At 52.5% G+C, this 23034-nt stretch overlaps 10 protein-coding genes across 10 annotated transcripts; 5 read left to right on the forward strand and 5 right to left on the reverse strand.

The window, feature by feature from the left end:
* Nucleotides 1-351: 351 nt before the first annotated feature.
* On the reverse strand, nt 352-3427 carry COCVIDRAFT_34862 (hypothetical protein; the record flags this gene model as incomplete). Its single annotated transcript, XM_014704608.1, has 5 exons — nt 352-486; nt 540-989; nt 1038-2873; nt 2929-3170; nt 3379-3427. The coding sequence occupies 5 exons, from the start codon at nt 3425-3427 to the stop codon at nt 352-354; spliced, it is 2712 nt and encodes a 903-aa protein (XP_014560094.1).
* Nucleotides 3428-4253: 826 nt separating this feature from the next.
* COCVIDRAFT_90101 (hypothetical protein) lies at nt 4254-5334 on the forward strand (the record flags this gene model as incomplete). Its single annotated transcript, XM_014704609.1, has 3 exons — nt 4254-4312; nt 4435-5024; nt 5075-5334. The coding sequence occupies 3 exons, from the start codon at nt 4254-4256 to the stop codon at nt 5332-5334; spliced, it is 909 nt and encodes a 302-aa protein (XP_014560095.1).
* Nucleotides 5335-5667: 333 nt separating this feature from the next.
* On the reverse strand, nt 5668-5904 carry COCVIDRAFT_90354 (hypothetical protein; the record flags this gene model as incomplete). The annotated part of the gene is made up of 1 exon (XM_014704610.1): nt 5668-5904. A coding segment is annotated over one exon (237 nt), but the record flags the coding sequence as incomplete, so codon positions are not given.
* Nucleotides 5905-6419: 515 nt separating this feature from the next.
* On the forward strand, nt 6420-7390 carry COCVIDRAFT_90148 (hypothetical protein; the record flags this gene model as incomplete). The annotated part of the gene is made up of 2 exons (XM_014704611.1): nt 6420-6548; nt 6614-7390. 2 exons carry the CDS (start codon nt 6420-6422, stop codon nt 7388-7390), a joined length of 906 nt encoding a protein of 301 aa, XP_014560097.1.
* A 519-nt stretch (nt 7391-7909) lies between these two features.
* On the reverse strand, nt 7910-9149 carry COCVIDRAFT_23771 (hypothetical protein; the record flags this gene model as incomplete). Its single annotated transcript, XM_014704533.1, has 3 exons — nt 7910-8896; nt 8953-9057; nt 9111-9149. 3 exons carry the CDS (start codon nt 9147-9149, stop codon nt 7910-7912), a joined length of 1131 nt encoding a protein of 376 aa, XP_014560019.1.
* Nucleotides 9150-9383: 234 nt separating this feature from the next.
* Nucleotides 9384-10865, forward strand: COCVIDRAFT_23772 (hypothetical protein; the record flags this gene model as incomplete). The annotated part of the gene is made up of 2 exons (XM_014704534.1): nt 9384-10049; nt 10107-10865. 2 exons carry the CDS (start codon nt 9384-9386, stop codon nt 10863-10865), a joined length of 1425 nt encoding a protein of 474 aa, XP_014560020.1.
* Nucleotides 10866-12906: 2041 nt separating this feature from the next.
* Nucleotides 12907-13878, reverse strand: COCVIDRAFT_23773 (hypothetical protein; the record flags this gene model as incomplete). The annotated part of the gene is made up of 2 exons (XM_014704535.1): nt 12907-13331; nt 13383-13878. The coding sequence occupies 2 exons, from the start codon at nt 13876-13878 to the stop codon at nt 12907-12909; spliced, it is 921 nt and encodes a 306-aa protein (XP_014560021.1).
* A 521-nt stretch (nt 13879-14399) lies between these two features.
* Nucleotides 14400-15083, forward strand: COCVIDRAFT_23774 (hypothetical protein; the record flags this gene model as incomplete). The annotated part of the gene is made up of 3 exons (XM_014704536.1): nt 14400-14534; nt 14588-14794; nt 14874-15083. The coding sequence occupies 3 exons, from the start codon at nt 14400-14402 to the stop codon at nt 15081-15083; spliced, it is 552 nt and encodes a 183-aa protein (XP_014560022.1).
* A 2952-nt stretch (nt 15084-18035) lies between these two features.
* Nucleotides 18036-19208, reverse strand: COCVIDRAFT_13178 (hypothetical protein; the record flags this gene model as incomplete). Its single annotated transcript, XM_014704511.1, has 2 exons — nt 18036-18163; nt 18218-19208. 2 exons carry the CDS (start codon nt 19206-19208, stop codon nt 18036-18038), a joined length of 1119 nt encoding a protein of 372 aa, XP_014559997.1.
* A 1830-nt stretch (nt 19209-21038) lies between these two features.
* Nucleotides 21039-21952, forward strand: COCVIDRAFT_13179 (hypothetical protein; the record flags this gene model as incomplete). The annotated part of the gene is made up of 5 exons (XM_014704512.1): nt 21039-21129; nt 21186-21260; nt 21301-21374; nt 21494-21672; nt 21742-21952. 5 exons carry the CDS (start codon nt 21039-21041, stop codon nt 21950-21952), a joined length of 630 nt encoding a protein of 209 aa, XP_014559998.1.
* Nucleotides 21953-23034: the final 1082 nt, after the last annotated feature.

The following is a 23034-nucleotide window of genomic DNA, read 5'->3' on the forward strand; positions in this document are numbered from 1 at the left end:
TCATCTCTGCTCAAAGCATATTACTATACCCTACTTAGCTTGCTGCTGTCAATATTTCCTTTTCGTAGCCATGCAAGATAACTAGTCGCCTAAATCATATGATAAAATAAACTCGCAAACCATGCCTGCTGAAACCCTGCCTGCCTGCCCGCCCTGCCTGCATACTCGACCTACACAAGAGAGATGCCATGCTTTTTTTTTGTGTGTACCCTTCACACTTCACCCCTTGTCCCATCAACCCCCCATTCATGCTATATGTTATGTATATAACCCCCCTCATGCTGCCCACCCCTTCCCCCCAACAAAAATGCACATAGACGAATCAAAAAAACGCCTCTTGCATGTTTTCCCTTAAAACTCCCAGTTCTCGTCCACGGACTTGATGGCCCAGTCAAACTTTTCACGCAACGTCTTGGAGAAGAAGCGCTCAATCGGCACATCAAACTTCTTGGAAAACACCACAGTAAGACGTGGGTCAATGTAGTTCTGCACCCTGTCAGCAATCGCTTCCTAGATACCCGTCCAACCAGGCCACTTACAATCTTCGACGTGCCCAGGGCAACCTCCTTGTTGCCCTCCTTGTCTTCCATCTGGATCTTCATGTTCTCAATGCGCTGGTGGAGCTTGTCGATGTTGCCCTCGAGCTTCTCAATCGTCGGACCCTTGCCCTCGGCCTCAACCTTGCCCGTCTTGTTCTCCTTCTTGTACTTTGCCGCAAGCTCATCCGCCTTTTCAAGACGCTCCTCCAGCTCCTTGGGCTTCATCTCCTTCTCTCCTTCGGCCTTGAGCTTCTCGTTGTCCTTTTCGAACTTCTTGATGATCTTCTGGCGCAGTTCCTCGACCTCGGCATCCTGATGCGCCTTGACCCACTCCATGTCGAGATCCTCGGGCCGTTCGAAAAACTCGGCTCCCTTCTTCTTCTTGATCTTGGGGTCAACGTCAATCATCATCATCTTGGTTCTCCACACTTGATAACGAAGTCCATTAATCTACCCCTGTTAGCATGGCCTTCAACGAACTGCACAAACCAAACTCACCTTTTCAGTCATCTTCTCAATCGAGTTGGCGTGGTTGGCAGCAACGGTACGCTTGTGGTTACAGAGAATTGCAACTTCACGGTTCGCATCGTTGTACGCCTTCACCTTCTCCTGGATAGTACCGGTAGGCTTCATCTCCTTCAGCAGCCTAGCCATAGTATACGACGCATTGTAGGTACGGAAGACCTTGGCAGTAAGACCGGGCATGTAGCTGGTCAGATGCTTGTTGAGCGCCGAAGTCGTCAAGCGATCAAAAATGTCATCACCAGTCGTCTTGGGCTCCTTCTTGAACAGTTTCAAATTCTTGAAGACCTGCGGATCCACCTTGACTTCGTCGTAGAACCGAATACTGTCCTTACCCAGAAAGTCGAAAATGACCGTCTCCGGAGGCCTCAGAGTGATGTGCTGAAACTTGAGCGAGCAGCAGCCTACCGTATCCGCCTCATCTTCTCCTTTTTCGTTACCAGCACGAAGAGCGAACTGATCGATAAGGTAAATGGCAGTAGCACGTTGCCGATCGGCCATCATCTTGGAATTCAAGTCCTTGCGGTAATCCTTGCGAATACGGTCAATGTGCTTCTTGAGCTCTCGGGCCTTTTCAAACTTCTTGAAGTCACTCTGACCCTTGATATCCGAGTTGGCGGCAAGCATGACATACTTGTAGGCACCGTTGATGTTTTCTTGCCACATGGCGAGCCATGTACCCTCGTGGTCATGTTTGACCTCCTTCCAACGATGGCCCGCAGGCGGCTCAGGAACTTTGGCCTTCTCGCCAATGTTGATGGTGATTTGCTCGGGCATGACACGCTTCTTGACACGACCTGTCTTGGGATGCTCACCACGACCACGGAACAGGCCCGGCGGTTCGACGCGGAAGTTGCCGACCTTTTGCTTACGACCGTCCCACATGCAGTACATGTACGGCGCCTCCGCAGCCTCCCTCTCGGCCTTGAGCGCCTTCTTCTCTGCCGCCGAGAGAGCCTTCTTTTTCGCGCGCTCAGAATCGAACCATTCGAAGATGGGCTTGAAGTCACACTTCTCAAACTTCTTGATCTTGACAGTGTTTCCGTTCTTGTCTTTACCATGTCCCGTCTTGTCTAGGATGGCAGTGAAGTCCTCAAAGAAGTTCTTGTTGAAGGTTGGGTTTTCGACGTTATGCGTCGAGTTAAGCATACTTCCGTAGAAAGTAGCCACCTCTTCGGCATCCTTGTGCAGAGTGACAGGCACGCCATCGTAGACCAGTTTGACATGCTTGGGCAGTGGCTCGTACTCGGGAGGAAAGACAACACCAGAGTGCTCGAGTGTTTCCCATTTCCTGGTGCCGTCGCTCTTGCCTGGATCTTCCCACCAGCGATATTCGTCCTCTTCGTCTTCAGCCTGCTGATCCTCCTCAGTCTCCTTCTTCACCTTGCCTTTGCCCTTCGCTGGTGCCGCGGCGGCAGCCTTTGCCTTGGTAGTCTTTGAAGCGGACTTCTTGGCGAGTGGCGCATCTGAGTCAGACTCCTCTTTCTTGACGCCATTCGTCTTCTTTGCTGGGGCCTTTTTCTTTGCAAGAGGGACGTCGTCCTCGCTGTCGCTTTCTGCTTTTTGTTTGCGCTTTGGGGGTGCCTTTTCCTTGTTACGCATGGCCTTTGCCTCCTTTGCAGCAGCTTTCTCAATCGACTCTTTTTTCTTGGTGAGCTTCGTGGCTAGAGGCACGTCAGAGTCTGCCGACTCTCCAATTTGCTCCGCGCTCGCCTTCGGAAGTACCCTAGCCTTGAGAGGCACGTCGCTGAGTTCCGAATCGGAATCGTCTTTGACTGGCTTCACCTGCTGTGATGTCCGCCGCCGCTTGCTCTGCTGAATAGTTAGCTTAACAAAATGTACGTACACTTCGCACAAAGAGACGCACCAGAGGCTTGTCATCGTCTTCCGAATTGCTTGCGTCCTTGTATGATTTGCCGTTCGCTGCGCTGGTGCGCGCCTTGCGCTTTCCGTTGACGTTGCCATTCGTCTCCGGCGCATCGACATCCATCTTACTGTCATCGATGGGTCCCATGCGAATAGAGATGCCGGGTTCGACATGTCCATTTGAAGGTGCTTCCGCATTCATCCTCTTGTCTTCCTCGTCGGTGATGCGCTCCGATGACTTTACTGTAAGACAAATATGTTAGCCTTCTCCAGTCTTTTATTCAAAGCGTGAAAAATACGTCGGACGAGGGTAAAACGAACACAGTCGAGGAGGTGGAGTGAAAGTGGTGAGGTTGGGTGGTGAAAAGAGCGGAATTCAACAAGGGCGATCGGCGCGTGAGAATGAGATAGCCGTAGCGCGTGCAAAAAGTACTATCGTAGACGAACTCACCTTGATCGTTCCCTCGCACAAGAGGAGTATCGTCGCCGGAAGATGACATGTTGTCCACGATCGGCGCGTGCTTAACTTGCAGGCGATAGAAAACAGATCGTGGGACTGCAGCAAGGTTTGGCGCAGACCGAGTCGACCGTGCGGAAGCAGTGGAGGCGGCCCTGTACAAGGGTGGGAATAGCGGAAGAACGCGTGCCTTGCAGCGGCAGACTCGCAGTACGATTGAAGCGATGGTGGCGGAGGTGAGATGAATGGTAGCAGGACGTGGGTGATAGATGAACGGAAAAAGAGGAATGCTGAGTTTAAGTGAAGCGCAGCCCCAAGGAGCCACCACTTGTGCTCACTACTAAGTCCACCAACGCACGGTCGTTCGGCCTTCACCAAATCTGGGTCAGCAACTCTTCGCAACAAATTGCCCGACGTCATGAGCTGATCAGCCAACGCATTACATGCCGACTACAAGACCGACAGATGACAGCGGAAAAACAGCTGGAGTTTTTTCTGGGTGCATTTACTCACCTCGTGAGACTTGGGTAATGCCTGCCACCTGTTTGTTGGATCGCTCCTGGCTAAGTCCAGCTAATTGTGTCGCGCCACAATGCCGAGTTTAGTCCTGTTCTCTTGGGTGTAAAAAGAGCAGTAGCACAGAATGCACAGTTGACTGTATTTGAATGCCTCTCAACGTGAAACAGTCGAGTACAACTGGTGAAGCAGGTCTTCTGTAATGGATGGTCTCACGTGACACTTGGCGTCTTAGCGCGCAAAGCAATTCAGCGTCCCGATTGCCCGACACAGCTTCCGTTCAGCAAAGACAGCAGTGAAGAGCACCACCACACGGCTGTCGCCATCTCCACTCATCTCAATTCGTAGCCATGATGCTGTCACGAGCTGCGCGCCCGGCTCTGAAGGCCGGCATGGCCGCCGCCGTCGCCCGGTACGCTCCCGTCCGAGTTCGCAGCTTTTCTCGCACCTCGCAACCCCCCCATTGTCGGATCAATTGCACCGCCAATTGCATCGCCAATTGCATCCATTGCTGACTGGGACTTTTCTATCTAGGCCCGCCGCCCTTACCGCCACCAATGCCGCCGGCTATGCCACCCTTCGTGAAATTGAGGGCCGTCTCAAGTCGATCCGCAACATCGAGAAGATCACCAAGACCATGAAGGTCGTCGCCTCCACCAAGCTTACCCGCGCCCAAAAGGCCATGTTTGAGTCCCGCAAGTACGGTCAGACCTCCAACGAGGTTTTCGAGAATGCCGAGACCAAGCCAATTGAGAGTGAGGGCAAGAAGAACCTCATCATCGTCTGCAGCTCGGACAAGGGTCTCTGCGGTGGTATTCACTCTGGAATGTCGAGGAAGGTCAGGAGGATGCTCGCTGAGACGCCGGATGCGGATTTGGCCGTCATTGGTGAGAAGTGCAAGGCTCAGTTGGGTCGTTCCAACGGAAAGAACATGGTTCTTTCTTTCGCTGGTGCCGGAAAGGACGTGCCTACCTTTGCCGACTCTCTGTGCATTGCCGACCAGATTTCCCTGCTGCCCACCGACTACGCCTCCGTCAAGATTGTCTACAACAAGTTCATCAACGCCTCGAGCTACGAGCCCATCATCCAGGAAGCTTACTCTGAGGAGGCTATTGCTCAGTCCGGTATGTCAAGTGTTGCACGACAAGAGACTGTACTCTGACCTTTTATACAGCCAACTTCTCCGCTTTCGAGATTGAGGACGAGGTTCTTCCCAACCTCCGCGAGTACGCTCTTGCCAACTCGCTCTACTGGGCGCTGGCCGAGGGCCACGCTTGCGAGCAGTCGGCGCGTCAAAACGCCATGGACAACGCTTCCAAGAACGCTGGCGAGATGATTAACAAGTTTCAGATTCTGTACAACCGAACACGTCAAGCCGTCATTACTGGCGAGCTTGTCGAGATCATTACTGGTGCGGCCGCTTCGGAGGGTTAAACGTTGGAGTAGCATGGGACTTGATATCCCGAGACTATGGTTCCATCTCCCCCTGGGCTGTATAGAATAAATATCTACCCACAACTCTCGTGTGTCAGCAAGTTGACGGAAACTTTATCGTATTCACCCTGTGCCGACATGTGTCATGTGTGAGTGCCGGCTATCTTATTACGCCAACTATGATATATGAATGCGGGTCCTCTGGATAAGTACTTGTATTGATGGGTATGGTCGCAGACTTGGTGCAAACAAGAGTCATGTGCCCCAACGTACCACCTCGGCCAGAATCAGAAGAAACATACGACTGTAGAAAACGTCTTACTTAGGCGATGTCTAAACTTGGCATGTCCAGTCTCGGTTTTTGCGGCCACTTGGCGAACGAAAAAGCGTTCGTTGAGGCGAAGGGGAGGGGTGTTGCGGAGGCTTTTTCTCGCGTGAACAGGGCAGACTAGTGGGGTACCTGACCCGGTGCGGTAAGCTCAACACTGGATAAGGTAAGTAGAGGACTGCTGAAACATGACTGCATACGATTGGAAACAACCGCTCCTCGCATCTCTCCGGCACCTGTTCAACTGACAGGAACAGTGGGGCCGGCGCAAGACCAGGAAACCGTTATATATCGTGGCGTTGTATAGATGTTCCTTTCTGCTTTTGTTGCGGTTCGTAGTGTACGGTTCTCCAGGATGCTCTGGTAGCGGCCCCATTTTTGTCATCCTCCTCGGACAGCAGGCATGTACCCTGAAGCGTTGAGATAGCAACCGCCCACAAGAAGGACCATTATTACACGCATTCGGTTTCCTCCTGCTCATTCTATAGGGTGGTTTTATTAATACCTTGTCTCATCTGGCTCTTCTCCGCGTTGGCTCGACCAAGTCGGCAGCCCCCTCGAAGCCGGCTTCACTTTACTCATAAGCTGTGCTTCTTTCCACCTGTTGTTCCTCTCCTTACCTCCCCTGCTCGGGCTGATCCCGGCGACAGCTCCTCCTCTTACCACGACTTTCCCCACACCGACCTGGAGTCTTCTTCTACAACCAACCACTGACAAAAAAATTCCAAAATATAAAAAAAAAACATACTTGAGAAAAATGGTGGGCCAAACGAAACACTGCGAAATGAAGCAGAAGATGCAGGTGCTCAAGGATCTGTACCTTAGTCGGCACTACACGCGGTGCGCAAAGTCTGGGGAACGGTTGCTAGGCGAGGTGGATAGCAGTGTAAGTAAACATACACGTTGCGCCTTCCCTATCGACCACAACAAGAAGGGGCTAACAATTGGCAGATGCACCCGGTTCACTTGGCATATCTTAACTTTTACACTGCGCTATCACACGACACTCTGGCGAGGGAGGCCACAATAAAAAACCGTCACCATGAGCTTGTTGCTGCGGAAGAGTATTACCGTGCTGCCATTGCCGCCCTGTCGTTGCCATCATCGACTTGCTCAACCCCAACTTTGGACGATGAGCACCCCTCAACGCCAGAATCCGCTACGTTCCCGGAAGAGCACGTGTGGCTCGACCGCTTAAAGACAAAATCATCCAACTTGAGCACTTCGTGTCGCACTTCATCATCAAGCACCATGTCCGACCCCTTCGACCTAGAAAAAGATATCTATTTCGAGCTCAAGGGTTTCTCGTTTCCGTCGCCGCCCCGAACCAGTACACCTACGTTCCTCGAGGTTACCTCCAACCCCCGGTCAAGCCATATTGACAACTCGAGCATGCTCTCGCCTCTATCAACGCATCCGGTACGACCTGAGCCTGTAGCGAAAGTCCGTTTCCCACTCGGCACATCAACATTTGTTGGTATGCTGCAAGGTCACCTCACCAGTGTACTCACGCTGAAGGAGAGCACTGGTGCCCACGACTCCAAATTCACATTCCCGAATCCTTCAGCTTCACCGACAAAGTCACAGCTCAAGTTTCCTCGAACCAGCGATCTGCCGCAACACCAAAAAGAGGAACTTCGAAATAAGAGGAAACAAATGGCGTGGCGTCCAAGGTTCGATCCAGGAAGCATACGCAAGCTGTGTGACGAAGCGCTGGCAGAGCTCTAGTAGCCGCCAGACCACGAGACGAGATCCAGTGATGCTGCGGGAGTTCTGAATACATATCGCTTTCTGTTTCTTTTATTGACATGTTCAGCAAAATGCTGCAGGAGATGAAGAGCGTATACCCCAATTCGGTAGGCCTTTTCGTTTGTTTTTTGTTCATATACCATCTTGTATGTTCCCTTTCTCCATTTCCTGCCATTACTGGTCTACTGGCTTTTGTTTTACTGTTTCCGCTGTTCTAGTAGATGATCCGACACATGAGTTTGTATACTGGGAGGATTGTATGAGAAGAAATTTGAAAGATTGCACGAGGTGAATGTATGATACAACCAATAGTAATCTATTGCAATACATGTTGCTCGTGTGCTCCATGCAATGAATGTCGTCCAGCCGAGAGGGAGAGTAACTCCGTGATATCGTAAACTTTTTTCGGGATGGAGAAAGTGAGAAGAAAAAAAGAACCCCGCCACCAATAAATGCCCGTGGAACGCCTTTGGAAATGCATGGTTTGCCTCGCTGCGTCTATTTGTTCATTTCCTCGAGTCCGCGCTTTATCCTTTGGCACTTGATCTTAAGCAACTTGATACTTTCCAAGAATAGCTCGTCACTCTCCCACTGGCCCGTGCTCTCTACCCGGAAGATAAAGTGATCCCGTATCCGTCCAAGCCTGACCTTGTCCTTGAACTCTGGGTGTCGCAGGCATTCCCTGCTGACTGTGTCGTTCATAGCGTTTGCCACCACGGCCTTGGCCTCGCCTTCCTTGCCCTCAAGCTCCGGGTGTTGTTTGACATCAGTCTCAGTAACCGTGTCAAGGCGGATAACGCCGCGAGGGAAGCAGCGCGCAAACTTTTTGGCGTCAGGTCCAACAATAGGCTTGATAATATCGATTGTAGGCATCAGGCGATAGGAAGCTGTTGCTACAGGGGAGAATTTGGCGTGGTCCTGTCCAATTCCCTTGATGGCATGCATGCTGAGGTTTATGCTCTGGCCCGGCCTCATCTTCGCAATTAGGATGTCTGGGTTGGTGGAGCGTATTTCTTTCCCTTGTTCGGACGAGAAAAGTTCGGTTTGGCGGCCTATGGGCTTGAACTCAATATCTTTAGCGTAGACGTTGTGGCCTACGTATAGTTTGTCGGGATCGGTTTCGCCTGCGACTGCTCTCTGCAGACCACCTTCTTGCCATTTGCATTCCACGTCCAGTCTCAGTACCACAGTGTTCCAGTCAGTTGGTGTGCCTGACTCAGGGTCTTCTTCAGTGGGCTTGGAGTACCATTTCATCGCACGCAGGCCCTCGCGGTCGCCGCACAAGGGCACCAAACCTAGGCGATGAGCAAGTACCTCGTCTTGGATAATGGACGTATTTTGGTAGATAAAGACATCTTCTATGGCAAGCGTAGGGATCTCGGAGAGGAGTATGCGGCGAAAGGCGTTGGCTACCGAGGTATCAATGCCAGTAAGAGAGAATTGTGTGTCGAAGGGACTATGGCTATGGAAGGTGACGTTGAAGTTCTAGAAAATGTGAGTTGAATTGTGCTGCAAAATGACAGAAGATGCGCTGCACATACCTCTTTGAAGTAATCCAAGTCCCACTCGTGGTCTTCTCCCGGCCAGTGTCCTGGAAAGTCGGTAGACTGCTGGTTCATAACAGTCTCGGGGCCGACTTGAAGCGTCTGTAAGTGCTGTTAGAATAATTCTTCTTGTGTATTCCGAGTCGCATAAGTACCTTGCGCCTCATGAGCTCTTGCGCGCTTGGTTTCGACATTGTTGCGGCGTTGCTTTCAAGATTTGGTGTTTTTGGTGGGTAGCAAGTTGCATCTTCACAAAAAGTTCGAGCAAGCGGCGGCCACGCCAAGGCCCGGGCAGCCAATGGCGGCGGGTCCAATCTGGAAGCATCATCGATGTGAGGAAAGCTCCCCTCCAACGCCACGACCTCGCTCTCCACTCTACATGCCCATTGAGGCTCCACAATCGCGGTAGAGAGAGAGACAGAATCACCATGCCCGTCTCTTTTGCGCGTCTGGCCGGCCCCGCGGCGAAGCGGGTGTGCCTGAACGCCTCCCGTTCCCACGTCCGATCCGCATTCCCTTCACGACCCATTGCGCGGTGCCTGTCGACCTCACTGCCCCGCCGATATGCCCAGGTCGACGAGAGCCAGCGCACGCGCTTGGTTGCCACCGATTCCAACTTTGCAGGCGTTGCCCCTGCTGAGACCCAGGAGACCCGCGCTGAGGAGGACGATCACGTAGACACCAGGAAGATCCGCCATTACACTGTCAACTTTGGACCCCAGCATCCCGCTGCCCACGGTGTGTTGCGCTTGATTCTCGAGCTGAATGGCGAAGAGATTGTGCGCGCTGACCCGCACGTTGGTCTGCTCCACAGAGGCACAGAGAAGCTGATCGAGTACCGGACGTACCTCCAGGCTCTGCCCTACTTTGACCGTCTCGATTATGTGTCCATGATGACCAATGAGCAATGTTACTCACTGGCTGTTGAGAAACTGCTCAACATTGACATTCCCATTCGTGCCAAGTACATCCGGACCCTGTTTGCTGAAATCACGCGCATTCTAAACCATCTCATGTCCGTCTTGTCCCACGCCATGGACGTTGGTGCACTGACGCCTTTCCTGTGGGGTTTCGAGGAGCGTGAGAAACTTATGGTAGGTTGATGCTGAGTTCAACCTTGACATATTGTGTCCAAATGCTGATAATGATAGGAATTCTACGAGCGTGTCTCTGGTGCACGTCTCCACGCAGCCTACATTCGCCCCGGTGGCGTTTCGCAGGATATTCCTCTCGGTCTGCTTGATGACATCTACCAATGGGCCACCCAATTCGGTGACCGTATTGATGAGACTGAAGAGATGTTGACGGACAACCGTATCTGGATCGGCCGTACCAAGGGTGTCGGTGTCGTCCCAGCTGCCGATGCCATCAACTACTCCTTCTCCGGTGTCATGCTTCGTGGATCTGGTGTTCCATGGGACATCCGAAAGTCTCAGCCATACGATGCCTATGACCAGGTTGAGTTTGACGTCCCAGTCGGTGTCAACGGTGACTGCTACGACCGGTACCTCTGCCGTATGGAGGAGTTCCGTCAATCTCTTCGCATTATCCACCAATGCTTGAACCAGATGCCTGCTGGCCCTGTCAAGGTTGAGGACTACAAGATCGCTCCCCCACCACGTGCCGCCATGAAGGAGAACATGGAGGCTCTCATTCACCACTTCTTGCTCTTCAGCAAGGGTTACACTGTTCCACCTGGCGAGACCTACTCTGCCATTGAGGCACCCAAGGGAGAAATGGGTGTCTTCCTTGTCTCAGACGGTAGCGAGAGGCCATACAGGTGCAAGATCAGGGCACCCGGATTTGCACACTTGGCCTGCATGGACCAGATATCAAGAGGCCATCTGCTTGCCGATGCAGTGGCTATCATCGGTACTATGGATTTGGTGTTTGGTGAGGTCGACAGGTAGTGTTTCGTTAGATCGATCGAGTTAAGACAAAATGAATATAAAATCTTCTCGTTTTGCTTAGATTTGCGTCTCAGTGAGATCACGGGCGGGCTGTACATATGGTACCTTACTTCTTTTTTTAACGAGCCAATTGATGTTCGTACGTTTGCATTGGCTGTTATCTATCTTACTGATGTGCCCCCCATGTTCCATTGAGAGCTTGAATCTAGAGAGTGATTACAGACTCCATATCCATAAAAGAAAACACCGAGAAAACCATCCATGGTGTGTCCAGAAAAACCAATGATAATAAGTTTGAGCTATTGCAGTTGCCCCGCTATTACAAATGCTTCTAGGAATTGCGGGTAACCAACTCAGTTCTGTCGCAGAGGCGGCTACTTACATAACGATATATTATCAAACTTCTGGGAAGGCCAACATAATCAAAATCGCCAAATAACCATGTCCCTTTCTGGGAAGACGCAAGCAGTTCAACGAAGATGACAAAATGTACGTATTATGTGAGTGCCAGGCTAGTTCAGCAGATTCAATTGTTATTTGTTCACACTCTTTCTTCACGAACAACACTAGAGAGCAGATATAGCAAGAAGCATCAAGATTCGGGAGTTATGTAAGCGCTCCAAGAACGGTGACTGAAGATAGGCATTTTGGCTTTGACGATGGAACTTTCGAGGGCATCATCACGTTGCTTCCACGGCACGAGAAAGAGAGAAAATTGTAAATCGATGGGCGTCTAGGGCCATCTCTATAGAAACAGCATGTGCCACTGAAAACAAAGGCCACGATATGTTGTTTTCCACGTCTCTTGATCATGAGATCTAGAGAAGGCGGATCTCGAAAGCGATACCAGAAGACCATGCAACGCCGTGGGTATAGTGTGGAATCTCGACGTTACTAGTCTCTCAATCTCCAAGGCCTACTAGATGCTCTTCCCGACAGCACACCTCATCCGACTCTTCTTTTCGACAGTCTTCTCTCCCCCTCAGACTTAGATTATCGCCCTCGTCGTCTAGCCTCCAGTGGGGGCCGGATTATATATCCGATCGCAATGCACCATCGAATGGTGGGCTAGGGGGCGCCCTGACACCAGAAACCTACGCCGATGTTGAAGATGATTTGAAAAGTTTGGTGCCTTTCATCATATTTCCTCTCGCCAACTTGAGTTTGCTCAAGACGACTTGAAGCGCGAGATACAAAGTCGTAGACTGGTCTCTTGTACAAAGGCGAGTAATCTGCGGCGCTGTTGCGTGATATATTTGGAGAAGACAGGTGAAAAGGCGATCGTGTGACGGAGACTATGAACCATCTCCAATATCGTATATAGGTAAAAACTTAGAGAAATGAATAGGCGTTGCCATCCACGTACAAATATAATTTTATAGAGAAGGTGTTACTCGATGGTACGAAGAGAGAGAGACACAGAGAGGACTCAGTGTTTATAAATGCCAGATTGGTGGACTGTTTGCTGCTTCAGTTCATTGTTCGATAGTCAGATGACCGCAACTTGTATTGAAGGTAACCCGTGGGGGAGGAGAATCTTGGAGAAGCATTCTAAAGCAATCTAATCATGTACTGATGTCCTGCAATGTGACGACAATCTACGTACAATCCAGACAAACAAGGAAACTTCCCACTAGCAAGAAGGTAACACAGACTTAAATCAACAATTGCTTTGCAAACAGGCACAAACACTCCCATGGCTCGAAAAATTGATTGAAGAAAAAAAGATACAGGGACCACAGGTCTCGATTGAAAAGTGAGTGATTCAAATATTGTAGATTGAATGCATGATCTTTAAGAATCAGTGCCAACCAGAGAGGCCAGAAGAAAAATAATAAAGCAAACATGTTGGTTGCACTTTGCAGGACATGTCAGAGAAAAATCGAGAACCCGCAGAGGGCCTCGCCATCTCCTACGGTCTCTCTGTGACTGGCCCTGTATAGAAACGCCCGCTACTACGATTTTGGGAAAAAGGCAACCACACATACTCGTATACACCACACGCTGCCCACACGTGTTCGCTTAGCCGCAATGCCCTCCTTTAGGAGAACTTCCACCTGTTGCCACAGTTCATGCACTCGCAAAACGTCGTCATAGGTTCATCAGCAGACCTGGTTTGCGCTTGGCTGTAGCTGACCTTCTTCTGCTTGCACTTGCCGCACTGGAACTCCTTTGATATGGCCTTCTCGACCTGGGCGACCATGGCCTGGTTCATGTTCTCCTTCTCGAGCTTCTCGTCCTCGGCTCGTCGCGCGTCCGACTTCATCTCGTCATGTGTCATGATGACAAACCTCTTGGCAGTGATTTCTCCAGTGAGAACTCGTTTACGGAGTTGGGGATTTGACTTATTTTTGAGGTTCTGGAAAAGCGAGCGCATCTTTCCCTTGTAGGCCTCGTTCACGCTACCAGCGTTGCTGTAAGCTGCGGCTTCGACGTTCTTGGCAATGTTGAGAATTTCATCAGGCACTTGGGTACGAATCAGTAAAAGCCCAGAGTCAACCAAATGCCTCTACTTACTTGCTTCGCTCATAAAAGCTAAACCGTCATACATCAACCTCACACAGTTGTCGCGAGCCTCGTTTCCAGTGACTTGGTACTTGACCTTGTCTGTTTTGTGGTTGCGCTTATCAGAAGGCACGTCATGCTTCTTCTTGGATTGACTGGGCGCTGGGGAGGCAGTGCCCGATGGTGGAGGAGCGGGTGAAGATGTTGAGCCATTGCTTGTGGCTACTTTGGCCGGGCCGTCCTTCTTGGGCGGCTGCTTCTTCTTGACCTCATCCCTCCACTTTGCTACGAGCTCCGTTGCCAGTTTCTGCACAGCGGGGTCCTTGTGTGTACGCAGACGATTGATGGTGACACCAATCCTTGTTGAGCGCAAGAGGTCCTCGGTGGCATGGACACCAGTCTTGAGGTCGTTTAGCAACTTCAGAATAGAAGTGCTGGGTTCGCCTTCCGAGACGGCTTTGCCGATTGCCTTTCCGCGAAGCTCGATCTCTTTCGCATCCATGGCCATGACGAAGGTGTTACAATTTATTGAAGCGAAGTCGGGGATAGCCGCGAAACCGTAGGTGCCTCCGCTAAAGGGTCGGTACTCGTTGGCGATTCGCAATCAAAGTAGGATCCTCCTGTTCTTCGTACGACAACTCGAGATGTTGTCGCGCTTGCGCTTGCGGATGGCGATCAGGCTGATGTTATGACGGATGTGTGTTGAGATCGGCGCGGGGCAACAAGGTCGCGTCCGGATGTAGGCGCGGCTAGTGGAAGCGAACGCGGTGAATGGGCGTACGGGCGACGTTGGGAACGGGTTTTCGGAGGAGAGTAGGAGGCGTGGCGCGATGCCGTCTCCCGTTGTGATCTAGAAGTTGCGTTTCCTCAAAGAGGCCCAAGCTCAGCGACGCTAGCCTCCGCGTTCACCAGAGGGAAACCGCGACCGTGGAACTCCCAAACTGCAGATCTGGTACACGCAACATTTACTACGATAAGAGCTGGCAGAGGCTCCCGAGACCTTACACTACAATCTACGACATTAAAAAAATGACGGAAAATGCGCCCCCGGGAAGCGCAAACAATGGAAGCACAGACAATTCGCGCGGCACGCCCTACTACGAGAGGCTACGACGTGACCTCCGCGAGTCGCTGAACAAGAAGCGCTTGATCGATAACAATCTGGTTAGTATGAGATGCGGTACATAAAAGATGCGTGTGCTAATCTCTCGTGATAGCTACAACTCGAAGACAACATTCTACGAGTCGAAACCCAGTACCTAGAAGAGACGAGCGCCGGCAACATCATAAAAGGCTTCGACAACTACATCAAGGGCGCAGCGACTACGACGACTACGGGTGGAGCAGGAACTGCGACAAGGCGAAAGGCCCCAATCAATGATGCGGACAGGATATTCAGCCGGAGTTCGACCAGCTTCTTGAGGGTATGTGAAGGAGAAAACCAGACCTTCTCGCAGCGTAGATAGTAAAAGGGGGACAACGTATGCTGACGCTGCTATCCAGGAATCGTCGACGCCAGGTTCAGCAACCCCATCGCACGCTCCTGCGCCGACCTCATCCTTCCCTACGCGCGAATCGAGCCAACCCACGAACGGTGCGAAGCCAGGAGATAATAATAATAATAATAATAATAAGAAGAAGAAGGCGGTCGAAGACGACGATGAACACAACAACAAGACCAAGCGACAAAAGATTTCCTATGGACGGGAGTGAGCATGTGGACCGGCATCTGTGTCATTGTCCAAACGACACAGTGGTACACACGACCCAGACATCACGAGGCTGACAAAGCTATCATGAATGCAAGCAATCCGCTCGTAGCGCGGACGATTGCGCGGCCTATGGGTCCGTGAAAACTGAAATTACCTGAGCTATCAACAAATCAGGAAGGTGTAAGAGCATCGGTTGCAAACCCGAAGCTGCGCGTGTTTAAGCAGTGGAGACCATTTTGACAGCTGTGCGGAATCCTGAAACCATATTAGATCAGATATGGGATTGCGGGGTTGGTTTAATCTCGATATGAGGTCCACTTTTCCGTGCGACTGAACACTACCGTTGGACAAGAGCACATCCGTGCGGACTGACTGGCACACAGTAGCTATGGAGATTAAATTGACGCCTGAACTGGTAGAGTGGGCTTGCTTGGAAGTGGTTCAAAGGAGTGGCGATGAAGGACTGCTTGGCATCTGACATGCAAGCGATGTCGCTCCGCTCTCGTTACTGGGAACTTCATGTCTGCGAAAGCGGAAGACATGCTCAGCAGAGGTTAGCATAATGGACCCTGTGTGAGTTTCTTGTTGCAGACTGCACTTGTCCTATAGATGGCCAAACGAGTCGGAAATCAATGTTGAACAGTTTTCGCCCCCACTGAACACAGATGTTATCACAATAGATGTATGCCATCCTCAAACTCTCACACTATACCCTGTCGTGACATGCTCAAGTCGCACAGGTTCTTATTTCCGCATAGCAAGACAGCCGTAAGAACAATTAGCGAAATTGCTGGCCAGTCTCTTCATCTGGTTGTTTTCTCCAAAGTGCAATAACACTCGAGGCAGGGAGCTGGTATTATAAGTATATTAAACACTCAATCATGCCTGGTTAAGTTGAGACGTTGGTGCAGATACAAAATACCTAAAACAATATGTGTGCAGGCTAAAAATATCGCATGCCTGGATATTGTCGTCTCGAATACAGTACTCTACCTTTGACACAACCACAGAACTGGCATTCAGCTGAGACAGTCAACTGCCTGTCTTGATCGCATGCATACATCCTCACTATCGGTTGTTAGTCGGCAGGACAAGCGGTAGACGGTGTGTGTGTGTGCTGCCAATAAGGCAAGGGAACGATGCCAATATCACTCATGACATGCATGATGGCTACTGTAGGAGTGAAGGCTTCGTCTCGATTGACGCACAGCATTTCAAGGGCCGAGATAAGTAGAGGGGCCGGTGTGGGTAGCAAGAAAGAAACGCATGGAAAAGGTGTCTGCGGGTAACCTCCCTTACGGGACGTTTGCCGGCGTTACTGCAACGCAAATTGCTTTCTCCTCTCCGCTGACCCAGTTTAGCAGCGGAGGCGGATACTTTTGCAGGAAGCCATCAAAATTCGAGAGGATTTAGGTCTTCATGTTTCCGCGATAATGCGTGTGGGCGGAATAGTCAGCCCTGTGTTTCGACACGCTGTCAGGCGTCGCGTTCTCCCGGCGATCTTGCCTCGAAGGAACGGGTAAAGGGATAGGATACAGTCAGGCACGCTACGATCTCATCTCAGGCTCCTTTCGGACCGGTCTTCAACGTGTGTGACCCACTCTCCACGAGAGTGAGGACCGTGATTGGGAGTCCGTGTGTAGAGGCAACCAAGACCCGCAGTCGACATGGTGCCAGAGACGAGAAGAGAGAGAAAGTCCGACATTGTCAGCACACATACACATGCATACCGGCCCTTTGCACGTTTGCAGTTGAGTCGTGGAGAGTGAATTGTCGCATTTTACGCAGCCTCGTACGCAACATCAAGCCGCTGAGCAGGGGCAATCCAGGAATGAGGGGAGAGGGGCCAATGGATGGAGGATGGCGTCGGCACAGCAGCCTCGGGGCGGCACAAGGTGCATCGGCAAGTATCCCACTCGCTGACAGACGGGAGGCCAGTGGAGGCGGGCCAAATTTCAGGGTCCAGCAGCGGCTAGCAAGGGTATGATGCTACATGACGAGTGCCAAGCCTCTACCCGGTCGTAAGCCCACCGCTCACCGAACGCCAAATGATGGCATTGCAAAAGGGTAGAGCAATGGCTTTTGACGTTTTGGTCCAACTGAAACCGGGTGCGCCCGTATGACGAAAGCTCACGGATCCACGGTACCATACCAGATAGTCACAGTGTCGTCACAGTGCTGGCGGGCGGAGGAGAGAACAAAGGGAAACACGTCGAAATAGGAAGGGCGTGGTTGTGAATTAAACAAGGGTCTTTTTGATTCTGCCGCACTCCCCTCCACTACATGGAGAAATGCGTCATTTTCTTGCGCTGCTTAAACTCGACTCAGTGTCGTGTTGATGGTTACCCTGGCTACTGCCAGTCGCTATGGGGCACCTATGCGCGCTACTGCTAATGTACAAACGTCATTCTGCAAACCATCCGCTGCAACGCTGCATCGGCCGGGTGGCTGCTAAAAGAGAGTCTAAAAAATATTAAAGGGTATAAGCGAATGATGACAGCATGTGCTTCGTGACGACAGTGGACCGAAGGCCTTGTCGAGCACAGCTGGGAATTAGGCGAATATGTGCAGGCGATAAGGAAAAACAGTATCCTGGCCCAGGCGATCGATGCGCGTAATATTACAGTGTTGAGGAAATCGCTCCAAACCGAAAGGAAATAAGAAAAATGACAAACAGACACTCGTAAAGGGCTTGCAGATGGAAACGCCAGAAAACGCCGTGGTGGTCCCCTCCTTCGTAGGCAATAGGGCCAGGTGGTATCTCCGTAAAAGCCGATAATGTGCAGCGATAGGTGGAAGGAACATCCAAACTAGATGCGGTTTCGCTCTAACATCTTGGCCGACAAATGCGCAACAATGGTATCTCAAACGTCAGGTGTGCTAGATGAGCGACAAGGCCGATGATGATACAGGTAAGGAAGCGTGAACACAAACAATTGGACCTAAAAGTCCTTTAGTGGTCGACGCTGTCTGGCGATGGGTGGTCGATGCTGCCGTCGTTCTTGTGTACTTTTCGGTGTCTCCTCAAGTTGGAAACAACGGAGAAGTGGCGTCCGCAACCCTCGACTTCACAAGCAAATGCTATGATATTGTTAGAAAGACAATCCCAGTAGACAGTCAGAAATAAGAACTTACGTTTCTCTCCAGTGTGGCTGTACATGTGTGTTTGGAGGGAGCTTGGTCGAGTGAAGCGCTTGTCGCAAATCTTGCACTTGTGCTTCTTTTGCGAGCTGGATGAGACCTTTGAGCTGAACTGGCTCATCATGGAGGCGGGGGCAGGGGGCATGTTTGCGCCGAGAAGTGCGTTGGGACGAGGAAGGGTGCGCGAGCTGCCTAGGTCAACAGACTCGGAGGCGGAGCTGTAGTCGGTGACTGAGCCTTCGCCACCGTAGTATCCGTTGGGACCATAGCTGGCAGATGAGATGGAAGAGTGAGCGGAGTGCGTCGAAGGGAATCCGTAGGATTCTGTGGAGCTGCGGCTGGTTCCCTGAGTACCATAGATATTCCTTGGGGTAATGTCAGACTGGCTCAAGGAAACCATGCCGCGGCTAGCGTCGAGAGCATCGCTAAAGCTGTTGCGTGGCTGCTGGCTATTCATTCTGCTAAAGTCAACAAGTGAACTTTGGCGCTGTCGCTGGGACTCGACGGATTCGTAGAATGCTATTGAGGGGACTAACGGGTGTGAAGAGCGACGAGAGGCATCCTGCTGGAATGCATATGGGCTCCGTTCTGTGTTTGCGTATTCCACCTGGGAGTATGGAGCCGAAGTAGGAGCATAAGTCTGATTTTGAGGAGAGGCGGATGTAGCGTAGCCAGTGGGGTATCCGCGTGACATGATATCTTCAGAGGCATCAAGTAAGTTTGGTGTCGCGAAGTTGCCATCCGGGAGAGTAATACCTTGTCCCATGGGAGGGGCTGTGACGGGCATGCCGTGGTAGGGAATGGCGATGCTTGTGGGGCGCTGTGCGTCGACATTGGGTGCCACGGTTGTCTGGTAGAGTTGCTGCTGTGAGGTGCTGGCCGAGACCCATGGGTTGGTGAAGTGTGGTTGTTGTGGGTAGCGCATGTGTTCGTAGCCCATGCCGTTGAGCTGGGGTTGCTGGCGATTATCGACTGCCATTGCCATTGCGGAGATTTTGGATAGCGGATTCGAAGGGATGGTGAGGGTCCAGGAAGGGGGCAGGAGGGTGAGGTGGTACAAGAGAATAAAGCTGAGTTGCGATGGTCAAGACTCGACTCGTAGATCCAAAAGGTGAAACAAGGTAGTCGAGGGTCAAAAACGTGGAGATAGTCGATCACAGGCAGTCAACGATGGGATCTGCGACCTTTTGAATTCTCTCTGACACTGGGGACTCCCGTGCAGTGGTATTCCGAGAGAAGTAATGATGATCGCTTTGGTATGTCGATCAGTTGACCTGTACTAAGCAGGACCCGTGACAAAGAACCAGCGAGATTAGGTGTAGGGCGAAGCGGACACCAGCGACCGAGTGGCAGACGCTCGGGCGTTTCACGTCGAGGACCCGTGCTCAGAGGGAGGAGAATGCCCAGCGGGTGCAGGGGCGGAGGGTGTGGGGTGGGTTGCGTGTTGCGTGTCGCCGTGGGAAAAGTTCGGTAACGTTAATTCGCCAGGAAAAGCAAGCCAGCGAGAAACAAGTAAGGATAAGAGGGCAGCGATGATGAAAGCAGTATAGATGGGTTTGGGGCAGGGCCAAAGGGTCAGGGATGGGCAGTGCGCAGAAGGTGAAGAGGCTGTTGATCAGCGGGCAAGCAGTCGGGGAGCCCTCATTGATAAATTCGCGTGCGTGGAGGGTTTACGTCTTTGGGTTCACAGCAGGACCATCCATAGGCTAGGGGCCAAGCAGGCAAGCAAGAAGAGGAGCTGGGAGCTGGCACGCTGGCTCAGCACCCCGGACGCTGCTACGTCTGCGTCGACAGGGGGCAGCAGTCGACGCTAGCCCTGCGCGCGCCCACCGCTGCTTTTACTTACGCAGGTGGAGAGCGGTCGTTCAGCGACGTGCCCACGGGCTGCGTTGCATCCGCGCCATCTGGCACTGTAGCCTCAACAGCCCGGTGTGTGCCGTTGGCTTAGCACCGCACCATGGCTATTGCCTTCCGCTCGTCGTCTGAACCATGGCCGGCAAGCCTGCGCCCCCGTCGGCGACCAAAGCAGCCCACCAGTCTACCAGTCCACCTCTCGTGCTACGCCTGTCCGTCCAGCAAGGCTAGCAATAAGCTCTCTGCCTGCCAGCGCGCCGCGAATCAGCGGGCGGCAGGCGCGGGAGGGCTTTTTGGCTTTTGTTTTGGCGTGCCTCCACCACCACTAGGGCCGACGACGCGCATTGAAGCAGCCTAGCACGCATGCTCACAATTGCATGCTTCCCATTTGGGCTCCACGGCTAGCCACATGTGCGGAGCGGACAGTGCGAGGGCTCCGCAGCCATGCTGGGCGTGGGTGTGGGCGGCACGGCCATGGTGATGGGGCGTCGCTGTCATCATCCTGGTGGGTGCCTGTGTGCATGTGCGTGTGTGTAGTAGTGTAGTAGTGTAGCATGCCCCTGTGGTGGTTGCTGTGCTTTTTTTTCCTCCTCCCACTCTGAGCGCGAAAGCGCCGACGACTCAAGAAGCATCGCTGCACAACAACGGTCGTCTAGGATCAAGGCCCGCGCCAGCAAGAGGGACCGAAAAAGCGGCTTCACACACTTGCCCTTTTGGAGGTGCATCGCGCCGGACACTGGCCGGGCACGCTGCTTTCGCGTCGCGGAGTCGGACCGCCACAGCCCATCTCCACGACGTTGCGTAAACTCGAACTCTCCCACCGTCGTCGACCTGGTCCTAGCGCGAGTTCCGCCCCCCCTCCTGACTCTCCGTTGTGCACGGCGGCGTCGAGGAGAGAAAAAAAGCGCCTCTGGTGAAATTAGTCTCCTGAGGCATATGCGCCTGTGCGCACACCTAAGCAATGGTCAAGCGTTTGATCGCCGTCCACGTTGCTTTTGATGCCAGACGTCTGAGAGGCTTTGTCAGATGGTGGACCAAAAAAGCTAAGGCTTGTACGTCAGTTTGGGACAAGTGGGCTGGATGGGGGAAGACGCACTCGCTCCAATAGGGGACAGCGTCATCTCGTCGCCGTACCTGCTTTGCACAGCACCCACTCCAAGTAGTAGTGGCATACCCGTCATCAGTAAGTACGAGGCGATAATGGCTACTGTACTCACCTACAGCGCCCATGCCTGCCCATGACGACAGCATGGCTTCCACGACACGCTTGCACTCACACCCACCCACTTGGGCATGCGTGCGTGGTATGTAAGTGTACATAGCTACTCAAGCGCGTGGGACCTGTTAGCTTCGAGCAGTGATGAGAGCCAAGGCCTGCCTGTATTCCCAATGACACGCCCTGCTGAGTGAGAGCAGCAAGACAAAGTGGGCGCTGGCCTTGGATGTCGTCATGGGAAAGGCGCCATAGCGCTGTTGCTAGCTGGGGGGCTGCTAGCGGCATCTGATTGGCGCACCGCACAATTTGTACCTGGCGACAGCAGCACCGCATGCAAGATGATGTCGAGGCGGCCAAGTGCGCATTGCGTGCCGCTCGAGTAAGTAGCAGTCGTGGTAGGAGCAGAGTATGAGTGAGGGGTGTGCGTGTGCCTGCACCACCTGCATAGCCGTCGCCAGCCAAGTCATGCCGGAACTCTGTCGTATATCTGGCTTGGGTTGGCGCAGCAGTCGGGTAGTACTCGACTGGACAGCAACGGGCGCGATGCGGTGGTGGTGAGCAAAGTCGTCGCCGCATTCATTGCCTTTGCAAGTGACGAGGGGAGTGGCAAAGGAGCCAAGACGATGCATACGGGGAACTGCCATCTCACCGCCCACTAGCGCAAAAGGACAGCGGTGTTTGAGTGGCTGCCTGCCGCCACAGCACGGCCGCCTTGCATCCATCCATGTGCATCGTGCCCGGGCCACCACCACCCACCCACACCCACTGCACTAACTAAGTACCCATACCCACTACCCACTACATACCCACCAACTGCACTGTGCATTCCCCCCCCTCACACCCCTCTCACACCCCTCACTTTTGGGCGCTCCGCGGAGCCTTGTGATGCAGGGCAACTCCTGTAGCAGCAGCGCCATCCCGCTCTCCAAAGTCACTTGAAGGCGCCTGGTATCCACATGCTTGCGCCTTTCTCCAGCGCTATTGCGGCCATGCACCTGTCGGCGGAAGCGCTACTTTGCTCTATCTCCTCGAGCCGTCAACCCAAATGACTACGACTACTTACTACTTGCTCAACTGCCCTACCGCTTCCGCTGTACCCATTCGGCCTCACCATGGCAAGACCAGTGGATACAGCCCTTTTCAACGTGACGGCAACCTCGCGCTACAGCGCAATTTTGCGCGTCCCATGCTCCTCCCATGGCCTCTTGTCCGTTACCGGCCACGAAGTGCTCGGCATTTGCACGCTGGACCCTGCATTCGTAAGCTCGGCCGCATCCCCTCAGTTTATCAGCCGTTGACTTGTTGAGGCCGACTTTGTGTTGGCTTGCCAAGCCAGGCGACTCGTCGATAAGCTTGTGGATTCTCTTTTTTTATTTCCGAGATCAGAGTCTAGTCAGCCAATACGAGTAGTAGCGCGTGGCGCGTGGAGAACCAAATCCGCTGCCCGCCCCCTCTCTTCCCCCCCCCTCGTCTGCGTTGTATAGCGTATCTAAGCAGCTGTAGACATGGTTGTACACCTACGCATGTACACTTCTATGTCTGATGTGCGACGCTGTTTTCATTTTCCTGGAGATCGCCATCAAGCCTACCCCACGGTTCCGTCGTGAGCTAGACGTGCGGCTCTGCAAGAGCGATCAGCGCACTCTGACAGCCGGGGGCGCATTTTTTTTTTACATGGGCAGGATAGAGATAGTAAATTTGCACTCGTCCTCGTGGTAGTACGTACTCACACACACACCGG

The sequence above is a fragment of the Bipolaris victoriae genome (genome assembly GCF_000527765.1).
Source record: "Bipolaris victoriae FI3 unplaced genomic scaffold scaffold_14, whole genome shotgun sequence".
In the NCBI taxonomy this organism is placed as follows: domain Eukaryota; kingdom Fungi; phylum Ascomycota; class Dothideomycetes; order Pleosporales; family Pleosporaceae; genus Bipolaris; species Bipolaris victoriae.